Below are 15,052 nucleotides of genomic sequence, written 5' to 3'. Positions count from 1 at the left end.
TGGTGACCCCTTGATGGAGACCGACTCCTCTTACGAGGTCGGCCCCTTCCCTCCCTGCAGCTCCTCCGTAATGGTACCCCAGTGGCTGGGTCAAGGCTGGGGGACGCCTGCTGAGTGTCTGGAGGCGCTGAAGCCGCTGAGGGACAGCCTGGATGACCTCTGGGCTTGGAGGTCCCGCAAGCAGGTTGCTCCAACTGGGCATGTCTGCTAGCAGTGTGCCGCGCAGGTGGTGGCAGCTGCTCTGCTGACGTGCCAGCATTGGCATCAGGACTGGTCACATGCAGAGAGAGGACACCTGCACTGTGGTCGGCCGACACACTGGCACTCTGACGGTGCCGCACCGGATCATCCGCCGCTATCGACTGCTCCACAGATTCATGGCCTGCTGTGGCGCTGCAAGGGCCTGGGGTGATCCTGCCTGACGCAGCTACGGTGGCAGCAGTGAGTGTTCGCGTGGCCTCAATCTGCGTGTGGACGAGGCCAGCAAGTGACTGCGTGGCAGCAGTGAGGACCTGCGTGGCAGGTGCCAGTGCTTCGGAGAAGCCATGAACAGTCCTTTCCACTGCTTCGGACAAGGCTGGAACAGTCTTTTCCACTGCTTCGGACAAGGCCAGAACAGTCCTTTCCACTGCTTCGGACAAGCCCTGGACAGACCTTTCCATTGCTGCCCCAAAGCCCTGGACAGTCCTTTCCATTGCTGCGCCAAAGTCCACCACACTCTTTGCCAGTATGTCGATGGACTCAGGCATCCTCCCCACTGCAGCCATAAGCTCAGTGTGCCTGAGCCGGGCCTGGGCGTTCATTTCCGCAAGGCTACGCACCTCCTCTGCACTCTGTGCAGCAGTCATGGTGGCCTGCCTTGCCCTCCGGGGAGATGGCCCCCGAGCGTCCCTACCCCCCGCGCGTTGCTGCAGGCCGCTGGTCCCTGCAACTGGCTCCTCATCAGAGCCCCCCTCCCTCCCCTCAAGGGAACTACTATCCCCAGTCTCCACATGCGGGGGATCCCCTGAGGCTGACACGGATGGTCCGGCTTCCTTCTGGTCATCGCCTCCGGAGGCACTTGCACTGGCAGCTTGAGGGGCCAGCTCCCGAGCTGGTGATGCAGCATCTGAAAGCAGGGAGGCTGAAGAGTGGCTTTAGCAAAAGGACAGTTTGGCAGCAAGGGATGCAACAGTGCGGCAATGCTATGACATGGGTCCACATTGAGAAAGCATGCTGGCGGGGGAAACAACTGAAAGGTGACAGCTGTAATAGTTGAGAACCTTACCATCGCTGTGGACAATGGGGTCAGCAGCTGCAGTGGTGACAGGACCACTCAGACATCAGAGGCTCCACTTGAGGACGGCCTCCTCCGGTGCGAATCTGCTCCTTTCGATTCCGCGCCAGCTTGGCCTGCAGGGCAAAGGACGGGAAGTGATGTTACATGATGCCCTGAGTTATCATCTCATGCCCCCCATGGTGGAAGAGCCCTAACATGATGCCCTGAGTGATGTTCTCATGCCCCCCATGGTGGAACAGCCATTACCTAATGCCCTGAGTCAAATGTGGATGTGTGTGACCAGAAAGGGCCATGGGTGCTTGCTGACAGATGGCCATTGGGGTATCGCGCACCCTGTAGCCATAAAGTCAGGTGCTCATGGAGGGATGCATAAGTTTACATTAACTCCACTCACCCTGACGACCCGAGTGAGGTCATTGAATTTCTTCCGGCACTGGACAGGGCTCCTGGTCGCCATGCTGCTGGAGTTGACCCTCTGAGAAACATCCCTCCAAGCTCATCGGTAGTCCTTATGATTAGGCCTCCTGCCATTGTCTGGGTATAGGACATCTCGCCGGCGCTCCACTGCGGACACCAATTCCTCCAGAGACTGAGTGCTGAAGCCTCACCCTCTCCATAGGATCCAAGTTTGTTGCGCCAGAGAAGGGCCTGCGCCGATTTGCAGGCCTACAAGGCGCAGAGTGTGGATGCTGGAGCTGCCTGACCCACCCCTTTAAGAGCTGGCCGGCGCCTGGAAGTCTCGTGGTCATCGGTAATTGAGAGCACCTGCGCTGCGGCTGGACACCCCGATATTGGGTTGCGCCGGCATGTTAGCACCTTAGGTGCCCTGTGTAATGCCTGAACTCGTGCCTCAATCACCTTTGGGGCGCTGAAACCCAATATCGCACAAGGTGTCGATAAGTTGCGCCTGGCTATAAAATTTGTGCTCCGCCAAGTCTAACGCCCCAAGCGGGGCTATACCCAATTTCTAGGCCTATGTATTCCCAGCCTTTCCAGCTGCTGTACTTTTAATTGTCATTGGAGTAAGCACAGACAATTATGGCCAGTTTTCGATTCTTGTCAACAGCAATTACAGCTCCACTGCCATGTAATTTTTAGTGTATTGGTTGTTCTGATAATTATTTGATTCCATATAATCAAAGCTATTCTAGTGCAGCAAGATCTAAAATACAACAGGGGTAAATTTCCTTGAGGCTTCCCCCACCGTTGCTGTAACTTCAGCAGAAACTCCAATTATGTGGGTGGATGAGTACGATATTACTGGACCTCTCCTCCGTTGTCCAGCTCCAGGGGACTGCCCTTGCTTGACCACTATTACCTATCATAGCCAGAGGATCTCTAGCAACGTCTTCTCTTCCCATCCCTGTAATGTTGCCTCTTGGACCCTTCTTCCTGAGCTACATGCTGCCTGACACCTGGTAACATTCTCCTCAGTCATGCAGTCACCTAGCTCTACCTCTCCACCACCTCTCTCAAACCCCCACTCTTCCTCTGCTATCAGACCACTTTTCAATGTCCAGTTCTGGATGTGCAATAACTTCCTCCAACTAAACATTGGGAAGAGTGAAGTGCCATTTTTGCCCCCGCTCCACAAACTCTGTAATCTCACCACCGTTTCTATCCCACTCCCTGGCCACTGTCTCAGATTGAACCAAATCGTTTGAAACTTTGGCATCCTGTGTGACCCCGAGTTCAACTTCTGACCGTATATCCTCTCCGTCACAAATACTGCTTACTTGCACCTCCGTAATATTAATCCTCTTCGCTCCTATCTCAGCCTATCTTCTGCTGATACTCTCATACATCTTTGTTACCTCCAGCCTTGATCATTCCAATACTCTTCTACACAGCATCCAATTCTCCATTCTCTGTATACTTCAGCTCATTAAAAACTCTGCAGCGCATATCTTCTCCCGCATCGTCCTAATCGCTGATTATCCTTGTCCTCACTGACCTACATTGGCTCCTGTTCTTCCTATTCCTCAAATTTAAAATTCTCATTCTTGCATTTAAATCCCCCCATGGTCTTTCCCCTCCCTATACTGCTGTAACCTCCTCCATCACTGCAACTCCCCATAACTGTCCATTCCTTTCAGTCTGGCCTCTTGTGCATTCCTCCCTTCCTTTGCCTCACCATTGGTGGCTTTCCACTCTCTGGAATTTCCTCCTTAAGTCCCTCCACCTCTCCAAATCCCTTTCCTTCTTTAATAATCTGTTCAAAATCCACCTCTATGACCAAACTTTTAATCACACCTTAAATCTCTCCTTTGACTTGACCTTTTTTTATCCACGTGCCTATGTGAAGCACCTTTGCTTGTCTTTTTTTAAACATGTAGGCCTCATATAAATGCAAGTAGTTGTTGTATGTACAAGAACTCCTGTGAGAGTTAGTGATCCTACTTAAATATGCAAATAAGACATTTAAAACAGCTTACTATAAATTGAAGAGTTTTACAATGCACTCTGTAAGAAATAGCTGTTAGATTCAAAGATGGGTTTTAATTCTTAGAACAGAGACTGACAACAGGCAAGAGGAAAAAGATAGCATAAATGCCAGCAAGGTCGAATATCAAGCATCAAAAGACAAATAGAAGTGATAAGGGAATTGTAAAATGCAAGGAAACAGGGAGGATAGCACCTGCTAGATAACAAGGAGCCACGAAGCCATAAAATGCCCTTGAAGAAACTTGACAAAACATTCCTCAGAAAGATAAGAGGGAGGCTTCATCAGCCATGCAGAAAGGGACGGTGAGGGATGCCTTCCCGCTTCACAATTGGACAACAGGATGGGGATCAAATGATTGGCACCAGGTGATTACCAGCCCACCGAAATAACTATAAATATAGACGACCGAGAGAGGAAATCAGGCAGTCAGGGGCGAAGGCTTCCCCAAGGTGGCTACGGCCTAATACCTTGGTCAAGTTTAGCCTATGAGGTGGCTGATGGCCTAACACCTCCAGCAGCTTGAAAGATGACCCAACGGAAGTGACTGCTGCAGCAGACTGCAGGAATCCACCCAATCCGAGACCACTGTACTGCCTCCCCGTCCGTTCAGTCGTGTCATTCCGATTCAGGAGTCGTAGATCGCTCCTACTGTCACGGGTTGTATGTCTATTATACTCGGTTTAAACCATATGTAATATCTAATGGCTCTACAGATGGTAGTGAAAGCTGCACAACACACTATAGGAATTAAACTACCTGCTGTGCAGGATATCTACCCCGAGAGGTGCCGGGGGAAGGCCCCGAGAATCATTAAAGACGCGAGTCACCCCAGCCACAACCTCTTCGACCTGCTCCCGTCCGGTAAGAGATACCGAAGCACACGGTCTCGTACCAACAGATTTCAAAACAGCTTCTACCCCCAGGCCATAAGACTCATGAACGATTAATTTATTATTATTTATTACTGTTGTTTTATTTATTATTACTGTCTTTCTATTAGTATTTCTATTAGTATTTTTATCATTGTTATGCCATATTTATTCCAATGTTGGGAGGACTCGTAAAAATCAACATTTCATTGTGCAGTACACACGTCTGCTGCATATATGACAAATAAAATTGAATTGAATTGAATTGAATTGAATTGAATTGATTATGCTTTAAAACTGTAGCTCTTTAATAAAAGCCTTGCAACTTCTAAAACCCTGTTGGGTAATCTGTGTGAGCCTGTGATCCTAAATCTTACAATTCCTTAGAAACATTCTTGCTATCTCCTTCACCTACACTTCCCAATGATGTCTTTGCAGGTATTGAATTTATTTCAAAGACTGATTTTTAAAAAAAGACATCTCCTATTTAGTATATGTAAAAAACTAACCATAGTGTGGTTCCTGTTACAAATACCTCTTTTCTTTCACTTTATTTTATTTTAACCCATAACCACCCCCTCCCACCCCTCCTGAGTTTGAACAGTATTTTATTTTAGAACAATTAATATTAAAAATAAACTTATGCTTGTATTTCCTCATAGAATATTGCGATCCATTAAGAACTCCCAGGACTATTAAAGAGAAAAAACAAGAAAAAGTGGCATTTATATAGCACCTTTCACCAGATCCAAAAGCGCTTTACAACCAATTAAGCACTTAAAAAAAATATGTATTCACTGTCGTAATGTAGAAAATATGGCAGCCAGTTTGCGCATAGCAAGGTCCCACAACCAGCAATGTGACAATGATCAGATAATTTGTTTTAGTGATGTTGATTTGAGGGATGAATATTGGCTAGGACACCGGGATAACTTCCCTGCTGTTCTTCGAATAGTGCCATGGGATCTTTCACGTCCACCTGAGAGGGCCGCGGTTTAACATCTTATCCGAAAGATGGCACCTCTGACAGTGCAACACTCCCTCAGTACTGCAATGAAGTGCCAGTTAGATTTTGTGCTCAAGTCTCTGGAGTAGGACTTGAACCAATGATCTTCTGACTCAGAGGCGAGAGAGCTTTTAAGTTAAGGGTATCCATCCAGATTTATTGTTAAAATGTAGCAAACAAGAAAAATAGCTTGAGCATAAGCTTAGCCACAAGTAGTAGTTTTGCTTCTTGAACCACTTGTCAATATCCTCCTGGCGATTTTTATCAATCACCAGCCGGACATTCTAGCACATCTCTTCTTCTCCATCTGTGATCATACAACTTAGCAGAGACCATTTGTAACAAGCTCTGGTCTCATTGGGACTGACCGTTGGAGGATATAAGGAGTCCAAGAAGGCTGCTGCCTCCTCTGGTCACTTGTATTCACCTCTGTGCACACATGCAGGTTTGACCTCAGCCTGTACCTGTGCTATTCTTTTCTTTTACTGTCATCTGCTTCTCTGTTGGTTCCATTTAACCTTACACGTTCATATAGGTATACTAGACTATCCTGTGCTAATTTCTGTCTCTCTGCTCTAAAAGTCCAAGGGGTAGATTTGGACTTTGTGTGATAATGTAAAATGGTGATAGCAAATCGGCAGCCCGCGTTTCATTTCTCCCGATTTTTATTTCCTTTGACTTCGGTGGAAATAACAGTTAGAACTGTTCACTGTTTGAACTTCCCAGAATGTCCAGCATTAATTTTGTGGGCTTTCCCAAAGATCAGCATGGTTTAAAACACTATTTGGAAGGCCCCTTTTCCTACACGAGACCTGCTTGCACTCAAAAAATCTTAGAAATAAAGTCATAATTGTTTACTGTCTGCATTTTTCAACTACAGACAGAATACATAATTCTCTTTAAACAGGCACATGTTGATATTATTTTCACAAGTGGTATTACTGACCTTTCATGCACTATGCCAAGCGTGACCTTCGTGTTTCTTTTCCCTTGCTCTCTCCCCAAACGTGACCACAGTTTCCTTGCTGCACCTTATTGGTAGAGAAATATCCACATAAGTTGGTCATGAGTAGGTCTTTGACCTGGTAAATGTTAGCAGTCAACCTCCTTTCTCCTCTGGTTCACAACAACACATTTTGAGTAAGCACGAGACTTCGTAGTGGAGTATACGGAACAAACTTTATTGATACACGGTAAAAGGTGATCGGCCTTAACTGCACACAGAGAGTGGCTTTCTCCGGTTTCTGTATCCTTCGAGCACTCTGACCTACTGTTGAAAACCACGATCCTTTACGCACCATATTTTGACTACATCAAAGGAAAATGTCATAGATAAGACTGTATGACGTATCCATTCCCAAACCCTTTGAAAACAGACTACTGCTGTAAACAGTTTGCAGTTGTTTGCTTCAGAACTACTCCCCCCACACCAGACTTCCTGACATAACAGTTACTAACATCTTTGAGTAAAAGCTTCACCAACTGCTATCTGTAGCTAATGGGTTCCTCCGACCCATGTTTATTACCCTAAAACTAAAGTTACATTTTATTACCTTAAAACTAAACACTACCACTCATGGGTAACGTCATTACTACCACCTATTCCCATACACAGCCACTTCACATCTCCAAAAACAGGCAATGTATTCTTTTTACAACACTTCAAAGTCATCCTGTTTATATATTGGAAAGTCAGGAAAGGGTGTTGCTTCAAGACACAAAGAAGTTCGACTGTTAACCATTAACTCCCCAAGAAATCCAACATACATCTCTTCAGGATGTCCAACAGTAAACTAAATTGACCTAATAAATAAAGCCCAATATAACCAAAAGGTCACATACTGGAAATGGACCAGGCGTGATTAAATTCCAGTTTTACTTACATGTGTATGTGATCTGTTGTCATTGGTAAGTGGTGATAATTCTCAGTCACACAACATAAAATGGTTGAAACCACTCTATAGCATAGACATTACTCTTGGCGATAACAGCAACAAAAGCTTAATACTGTCATTAGACATTCCTCTGTCCACTATTTTAACAGAGACATTAACCTGTTAACACCTGTGGTAAAATAGCAGGGAGAAGAATGTCATACTCATGCATTAAGCATCCTTCCACTAATATCCAACTGTAATTTCTAGGTCTCTATATAGAAGGGAATGGTTTCACTTATGCTGGGAAGCATGCTGTATCTACGACTAAATGGCAGTCGTTGCTTTAATTGTCATTCCTTTATACAGTGAAACACTTCTGTATGGCTTATGGGCAGTTATTACATTGAGAGTGATTGATGACTTAGTTAACACACTCATGTTAAATTCACACAAAAGCTACTTTAACTAAATCAATAACCCCCTTCAAAATGTTTAATAACTCAATGACTTTGTTTAAAGAATGCACATAGGAATTTTACACAAGCACATTAGCTACCTCTTAAAATAATAGACAAAGGGTTATGATTAGTGCTCAAAAGTAATTTCTCCCCATAGAGAGGATTGATCGATTTAAACGTGCGTTTCTCACTTTTGTTGAAAATCGCATCTTGGCATCTTTCTGCACAAATTCTTCTCGTGGTATTTTATGGATATTAGTTAAGCCTTTTTCATGTCCTTTCACAGGTGCTGGATAACAAACAAGACTGTGCATTACGTGACAAATGTTGCCTATTTCAAACTTATATTCCTGGGTAACATAATCCTGCTGATAATTCTGTGTGTAAAGGTGATCAGATTGAAAGGAGGTAATAAAAAGAGTATATTCACCATAATCAGCCAGACCTGTCTGCTGGGCACAACATACGGCATAGCTTTGTTTTCATATGGACCTATGAGTATATCTGCAATGTACATGTTCTGCATCCTCAACCCTCTGCAAGGTTAGTCAGAATAGAAATGGCATTATAGGTATTGACCAGACATATAAACTTACAATTTCAGTAGTCAATTGATTTTGATAAACTCTTAGGCCTAGAAATTGGGTTGGTAGCGCCGGCGCTGAGCGCCTAAAGAGACCTAGAATTGGGGCGAAGCCCTATGTTGGGGCGAGCGCTATGAGGATAGCGCCGACTCAGAAATTGACTATACATTTAGCGCCTGCGCTAAGTGTTTGCGTGCGCCCATGAGCGCAAACAGCTCATGACGTCATTTCAGTGTGCAACGCCTTTTAGGAGCGCCTGAGCGCATATTGGGTGGCACCCGGAGCCTTAGCGCCCAGCGCTATTAGTGACAGTTCGAAGGAGGGCTAACAGGCCCTTCTCGGAGTAGGGCGGCGCTATTTAAAGGGGACAGCTCTAGTGCAGAATCTTCTGCCACTTGGCCTGCTCATTGCGATCGTTGCTAGAGAGAGTTGGCGAGCTAATGTGGAGCGGAGTTCTGGGATTTGAGCTTTACAGTACTTGGGACCTTCAACCCTGTCCGAAGCACTTGCAGCACTACACCTAAAAGCCTTTTGACCAACTGGCATCCGAATGGGAGCTTGTTTGGAGGGCGATGGCCTCATCGCCCAACACTGTGAAGGGGCAGAGAGACGGCGGGAGAGAGGGCCGGGATTGTCCAAAAGGAGGAGGGGCAATGGAGGTCGGCCAATCCGACGGGAGGCTGCGAGGGTCTTTAGGCAGCAGGTGACAAGCCTTGACATGTCGGAGGAGCAGTGTTTGCGAAGGCTCCGAATCTGGAGGGACATTGTTACTGATCTGTGCCACCTGCTTGGTCAGGATCTGCAGCCGCGTGAACGCTGCAGAACCTCTCTGTCCGTGATGGCTACACTGACTGAAGGCCTCCATTTTTATGCCAACGGCTCCTTTCAGTCAGCCATTGGGGACAATGTGACTGTCGCTCAGGCTGCAGTCCGCTGTTGCATCCGGCAAGTGACAGATGCCCTTTATAGACGAACGCGTCCATTCATTACCTTCCCTCGGACCCTGCACAAGCAGGCGGAGGAGGAGGAGTATGAGGAGGAGGAGGAGGAGGAGGAGGAGGAAGAGCAGGCGGAGGAGGAGGAGGAGGAGGAGGAAGATGGAAGGGCTGCTGAAAGTGGAAGGTCCATTCGTCAGAGGCTCCTCTGGACTCGTCTCGACACCCCTGTGGCAGAATGATGAGAGTCTTGCCTCATGGGCACTTTGGATGTTTGAGGGCCTCTGCATGCCAGCATCACTGAAAGTAGTCACATGCACCAAGCAACATTTAAACTTCTGTTTATTGACACAAAAGTCTTTCATTACAGCTAAACAACGTAAAGTGAGCAGAAACCATCACTGCCAAAATAAAAGTGACCTGTTCGGCAAAGCAGCAAAACTCAACAAAAATCTGCACCTATAACAGCAGGTGAGGGTGTCCGTGAATTTGGACAAACAAACGTCTCAGCACCTCCCTCTACAACTGGCCCCTTGAGGGGGAACGACTTCTCGTTCGCGCCCGGCCCCTCCCCACCCTGCTGCTCCTACGTAATTGCACCCCAGTGGTGGCCTCAAGGCTGGGGGACGCTTGCCAACTGTCTGGAAGCGCAGAAGCCCCTGAGGTACGGCCTGGCCGACCTCTGGGCTTGGAGGGTGCGGACGCGGGATGCTTGCTTTGAGCATGGCTGGGAGCAGTGTGGCCTGCAGGTGGTGGCAGCTGCAATGCAGGCGTCCCAGCGCTGGCATGTGCAATGGTCTCCTGCCGAGAGAGGACACCTGCACCATGGTCGGACGACACACTGGCTATCTGAGGGGAGCGGCTCGGCTCATCCGCCACAATCGCAGGCTCCACGGATTCCTGGCCTTGTACGGGAGTGGAAGGGCCCGGGGTGATCCTATCTGATGCAGAGAGGGTGGCTGCAGTGAGACATCGCGTTGCGTCAATCTGGCTGTGGAGGAGCCCAGCAAGTGAATGCGTGGCAACAGTGAGGACCTGTGTGCCAGGTGCCAGTGCTTCAGAGAAGGCCTGGACAGTTCTTCCCATGGCTTCGGACAAGGCAGGAGCCGACTGCTCCACTGCCTCGGACAAGCCCTGCACAGACCTTTCCAGGGATTGTCCGAAGCCCTGAACAGTCCTTTCCATTGCCGACTCAAAGCCGTGGACAGTCCTCTCCATTGTTGGGCCGAAGCCCTGGATAGTCCTGTCCATTGTGGCCCCGAAGCCCTGGATAGACCTGTCCATTGTTTCCCCGAACACCTGGAGAGACCTCTCCATTGTTGCGCCAAAGCCCTGCAGAGTCCTCTCCATTGTTGCCCCGAAGTCCAACATACTCCTAGCCAATTAATCTATTGACTCAGGCATCTTCTCCTCTGCAGCCATCAGCTCCGTGTGTCTGACCCGGGCCTGTTTGCTCATCTCTGCTAGGCGCCGGACCTCATCTGCACTCTGTGCAGCAGTCATGACGACCTGCCTTGCCCTGCGGGGAGACGGTGGCCGAACTTGCCTATCCCCCCTGCGTTGCTCCATGCCGCTTGGTCCGGCAACTAGTTCATCCTCAGAGCCACCCCCCCTCCCCTCCAGGGGACTACTATCCCCAGTCTGCAGATGTCTCAGATCCCCGGATTCTGCAACGGCTGGTCCGGATTCCTCCTGGTCCTCGCCTCCGGTGGCACTGGCACTGGCAGCTTCAGCGCGTTGAGCCTGAGTTGGTGCTGCTTCATCTGAAAGTGGGAGGTGGAAGAGTGGCTTTAGCAAAAGGACAGGTTTGCTGAAAGGCATGCCAGATTGCGGCATGGCTCTGACATGGCTGCACACTGAGGATGCATGCTGGCGGGAGGACCAAGTGGAAGGCAACAGGTGGAAAAGGTGAGAGTCTTACCCTCGCTGTTGGTAATGGGGTCGGCAGATGCAGTGGTCAGTGGACCAGACAGACGTCCTCCAAGTATCTGGTGCACTCTCTCCTCCAGATCCGTGAGAGTGACCACTTGTGCAGGTCCGCCACCGGTTCGACGCTGTTCTTTTCTAATCTGCGCCATCTTCGACTGCAGGGGAAAGAAGGGGAGGTTCTGTTACATGAGGCCTTGAGACATCATCGCATGCCCCCCATTGTGCAAGAGCCCTTACATGAGGCCTTGAGACATCATCGCATGCCCCCCATTGTGCAAGAGCCCTTACATGAGGCCTTGAGATATCTTCGCATGCCCCCCATTGTGCAGGAGCCCTTACATGAGGCCTTGAGACATCATCGCATGCCCCCCATTGTGCAAGAGCCCTTACATGAGGCCTTGAGACATCTGTCCATGTGTCTGCCCAGAAAGGGCCATGGGTGCATACTGACAGATGGCCAGTGGCGCATCATTGCAGCAGGGTGCCCGAAGTCAGCTGCAGATGGAGGGAAGCACAAGTTTGGTAAACCATCACTCACCCTAACGATCCGTGTCAGGTCGTTGAATTTCTTCCTGCACTGAACAGGGGTCCTGGTTGCCATGCTGCTGGAGTTGACCCTCACAGCAACCTCCCTCTAAGATCGTCGGTAAGCCTCCTGATTTGGCCTCTTGCCATTATCTGGGTACAGCACCTGTCGACGGTGTTCAACTGCAGCCACCAATTGGTCCAGAGCCTCAGTGCTGAAGCGCTCTGCTCTCTGCCTAACCTTCTCCATAATGATGAACTTTGTACCGCCAGACAAGGGCGAGCGCCGAATCTGAGGCCTACAGGGCGTTGGGTGTTGAAGCTCAGTCTGACTGACCCACCCCTTTAAGAGCCGGCCGGCGCCTGCATCCCTCGTGCTCTGCCGTAATTGAGTTCACCTGCGCTGCGCCCGTCCGCATCGAAATTGAGTAGCGCCTGACCTTTTGCGCCTTAAGAGCACCGTGCAATGGCTGATTTAGCGCCTGAATCCCCTTTGGGGGCGATGCAACCCAATATCGCCCCAGGCGCGGATAGCTCTCATCTGGCTATAAACTTAGCGCATCGCCAGTTCTAACGCCTCAAGCGGGGCTGTACCCAATTTCTAGGCCTTAGGGTCCAATTTTCCCACAGGTGCGGGGAATTGTCGAGTTCCCCGAATGTCGGGGTTCCCACACGAATGTAAATGGGTCTGCCAGATTGATGCTATTTTCCCTCAATTGGCCAATTCATTTCCAGCGTGTGGGAACCCTTGCTAATTGACTATTTCCAGTCAGAAAGCCCCACAGTATGATGTCATCATTCATGGTGCTTTTAAAGTCTATAGCAAGCATTGCAACCTCTGCAGGCTTCCATACGAACCACACAGGATGGCAGAGGAGCCTACAGCAGCTGTGGCCAGTGCCAGACCCCGAGCTGCCTGCAAATTCGACGAGGCTTCACTGCAGGCATTATTGGATGGGGCGAGGGCCCACAGGGAGGTCCTCTTCCCTAGGTCAGGGAGGAAGAGGCCTCCCACTGAGACCAAGGCTGCATGGATGCAGGTGGCAGCAGATGCCAACTCGCTGGGAGTCACCAGAAGAAGCTGGATACAGTGTCGGAAGCGATTCCATGACCTTCACCGTACAGGAAAAGTAAGTATTAAGTTTCCATCACCCTCAAACTGATCCCCATTGCCTTTCCCCACCAGCACTCAGCTTTAGCACTCTGTTCCTCCACATCCCACTTCACAGTCACATCCATGCACCGTTACCCATTCCCTCTCTCTCTGTGCTCACATTCACGTAACTATTCCACCATGCAGTCCTCACACTCCCTCTCACTCTGATGCTTTGAGCACAACTGACAACACACAGGGAGGGCCCTTGGTCTTGCAGCTTCACACCATCTTTGTCTCCCTCTAAGTATCTATGCTATGCAATCTCTACACTCACTCCTTCATTCTCATTCAAACTCCACTTGTCTCCCTCATTGCAGGAAAAGAGAGCTCACAACAACAGAGAACTGGAGGAGGCTCACCCTTAATAGCCCACCTGACCCCCTGGGAGGAAGGAGTGCTGGAAATTGTCGGGGCTGATGTGGCTGTGGAAGCTGGGGAAGGAGAGACAGGGGCAGGCCCGCAAGCTGGTGACAGAATAGTTTTCCATCTCTCTCATTGACATAGCATGAGTCGCTGTTATGATTCTGAAGCTACATCATTTGTACTTATGAGCATCTGCAAAATCCAATGTGCATGTAACCTTGGTATCACATCTCTAACTCTTTCCTTTACTCCCCCACAGGACCATCCGAAGCCCCCGTCCCCACTGCGGAGGAGGAAGAGGCTGAGCAGCCAGACGCCTCAGAGGAAGCTCCAACCTCTGAGGGCGCAGCGTCAGCAGAATTCAGCGCACCCAGCACCAGCGCAGATACTCACACCTCGGTGGGACCTTCGCTAGATAGAGTAGTGTTGTCACCTGGTGTATCACAGCTCACAAGTGAGCATCAGCAGATGGTGGAGACAGGGACAGCAGTGGAGAGTCCTCGTCGGAGGGCGCAGGACTCTGCCAGCTCAGCTCTGCTGCATGTCGACCCTCTGCCTCTGGGTTCACCCGCAAGAGAAGAGGCGATGGCTCTCCACGCACAGATGCAGGAGTCTCTGGCAGGTTTTGTCTCCAGGGTCACTGCGAGTGTGGAGCGAATGGAGGAGTCCATAGCGAACATGAGCAGAGCCTTTGTGGAGTCATTGGCGCATGAACGCATCACCACGGAAAGGATGGCAACCTCCGCGGAAAAGATGGCTACAGTAGAGGAGAGGATGGCTATGGCCATGGAGGAGCTAAGTCGCCAGAGTGTTGAAAACATGGTGAGTGTTCAGAATAGACTGACATCTCTGGAGGAGCGATGGTCAGCTATTGAGCAGAGAAACCAGACCTTCATGGCAGGCCCTCTGAGTAGGACTGCCATTGTAGAAATGGGTCACCATGGCCCCCCTGATGTGCAGCAAGCTGCTCTCAAGCCACTTGCAGGCACTGAGGGGGACCTGACCCATGAGAGGGAGGTTGGTGGCAGACCTCAAGGAAGTGGGGGCTCCTCTCCAAGCACTCATACTTCCATGCCACTGCAGAGCTCTCGGTCAGAGCCTCGCCGGAGTCCACACCCAACGGAAATAGAGGTCTCAACCCCTGCACAGCCACAGGAGCAGCAGACTGCTGGCGAGCCCTCACAGGCTCACCACCCCAGAGGACGCCTGCCAAAGGTGTCGAGACAGGAGCAGCAGGAAAGTGAGCAAGGGGCCTCCACATCTGCTGAAGCCACAGGGGAACCACTACGTAGGAGCACGCGTAAGAGGAAAATAAAGCACTAATAGTCACAAGGGTAGTCACTTGGGTGAAATGTTGTGTTTATTTTTAAAATGTCGTCAGTTGGTTATTGCAAATAACATTTCTGATGGCAACTTCTGCAGTTGTGGCGTGTGTCATTTCGCGAATGGGGCTGGAGGTCCGCTAATGCCTAGAGGGGAAGGAAAAAAAGGACTCCCATGCTTCTGGTAGGTGCCTCAGTTGAGGAAGCGCTGAGTGAGGGTAGCGAGAGGGGCTTCCCAGTAGCTCGCACTGGAGAAGTGTGTGAGGCTCCAACCTTCCACAGCTGTGCCTAAGCCTTGAACAA

General features: G+C 49.6%; 2 protein-coding genes across 2 annotated transcripts in view; one reads left to right on the top strand and one right to left on the bottom strand.

Moving 5' to 3' along the window:
• LOC147116322 (adhesion G protein-coupled receptor G5-like) overlaps positions 1–15,052 on the bottom strand; it is a 793,199-nt gene that overhangs the window by 376,665 nt on the left and 401,482 nt on the right. The window lies entirely within an intron of this gene.
• Positions 1–15,052, top strand: part of LOC147116324 (adhesion G protein-coupled receptor G2-like) — a 159,977-nt gene that overhangs the window by 143,886 nt on the left and 1,039 nt on the right. Inside the window, exons 13-14 of the mRNA XM_085989550.1 lie at positions 2,267–2,366; positions 8,222–8,478. Coding sequence (XP_085845676.1) covers positions 2,267–2,366; positions 8,222–8,478 — 357 coding nt within the window. The remainder of the gene's footprint in view (positions 1–2,266; positions 2,367–8,221; positions 8,479–15,052) is intronic.

This window comes from Somniosus microcephalus, chromosome 6, assembly GCF_052327205.1.
Source record: "Somniosus microcephalus isolate GS21.2 chromosome 6, FLI_Smic_1.0, whole genome shotgun sequence".
Lineage (NCBI taxonomy): Eukaryota > Metazoa > Chordata > Chondrichthyes > Squaliformes > Somniosidae > Somniosus > Somniosus microcephalus.
The sequence above is the reverse complement of the archived record's forward strand: the minus strand, read 5'-3'. Positions and strand labels throughout refer to the sequence as shown.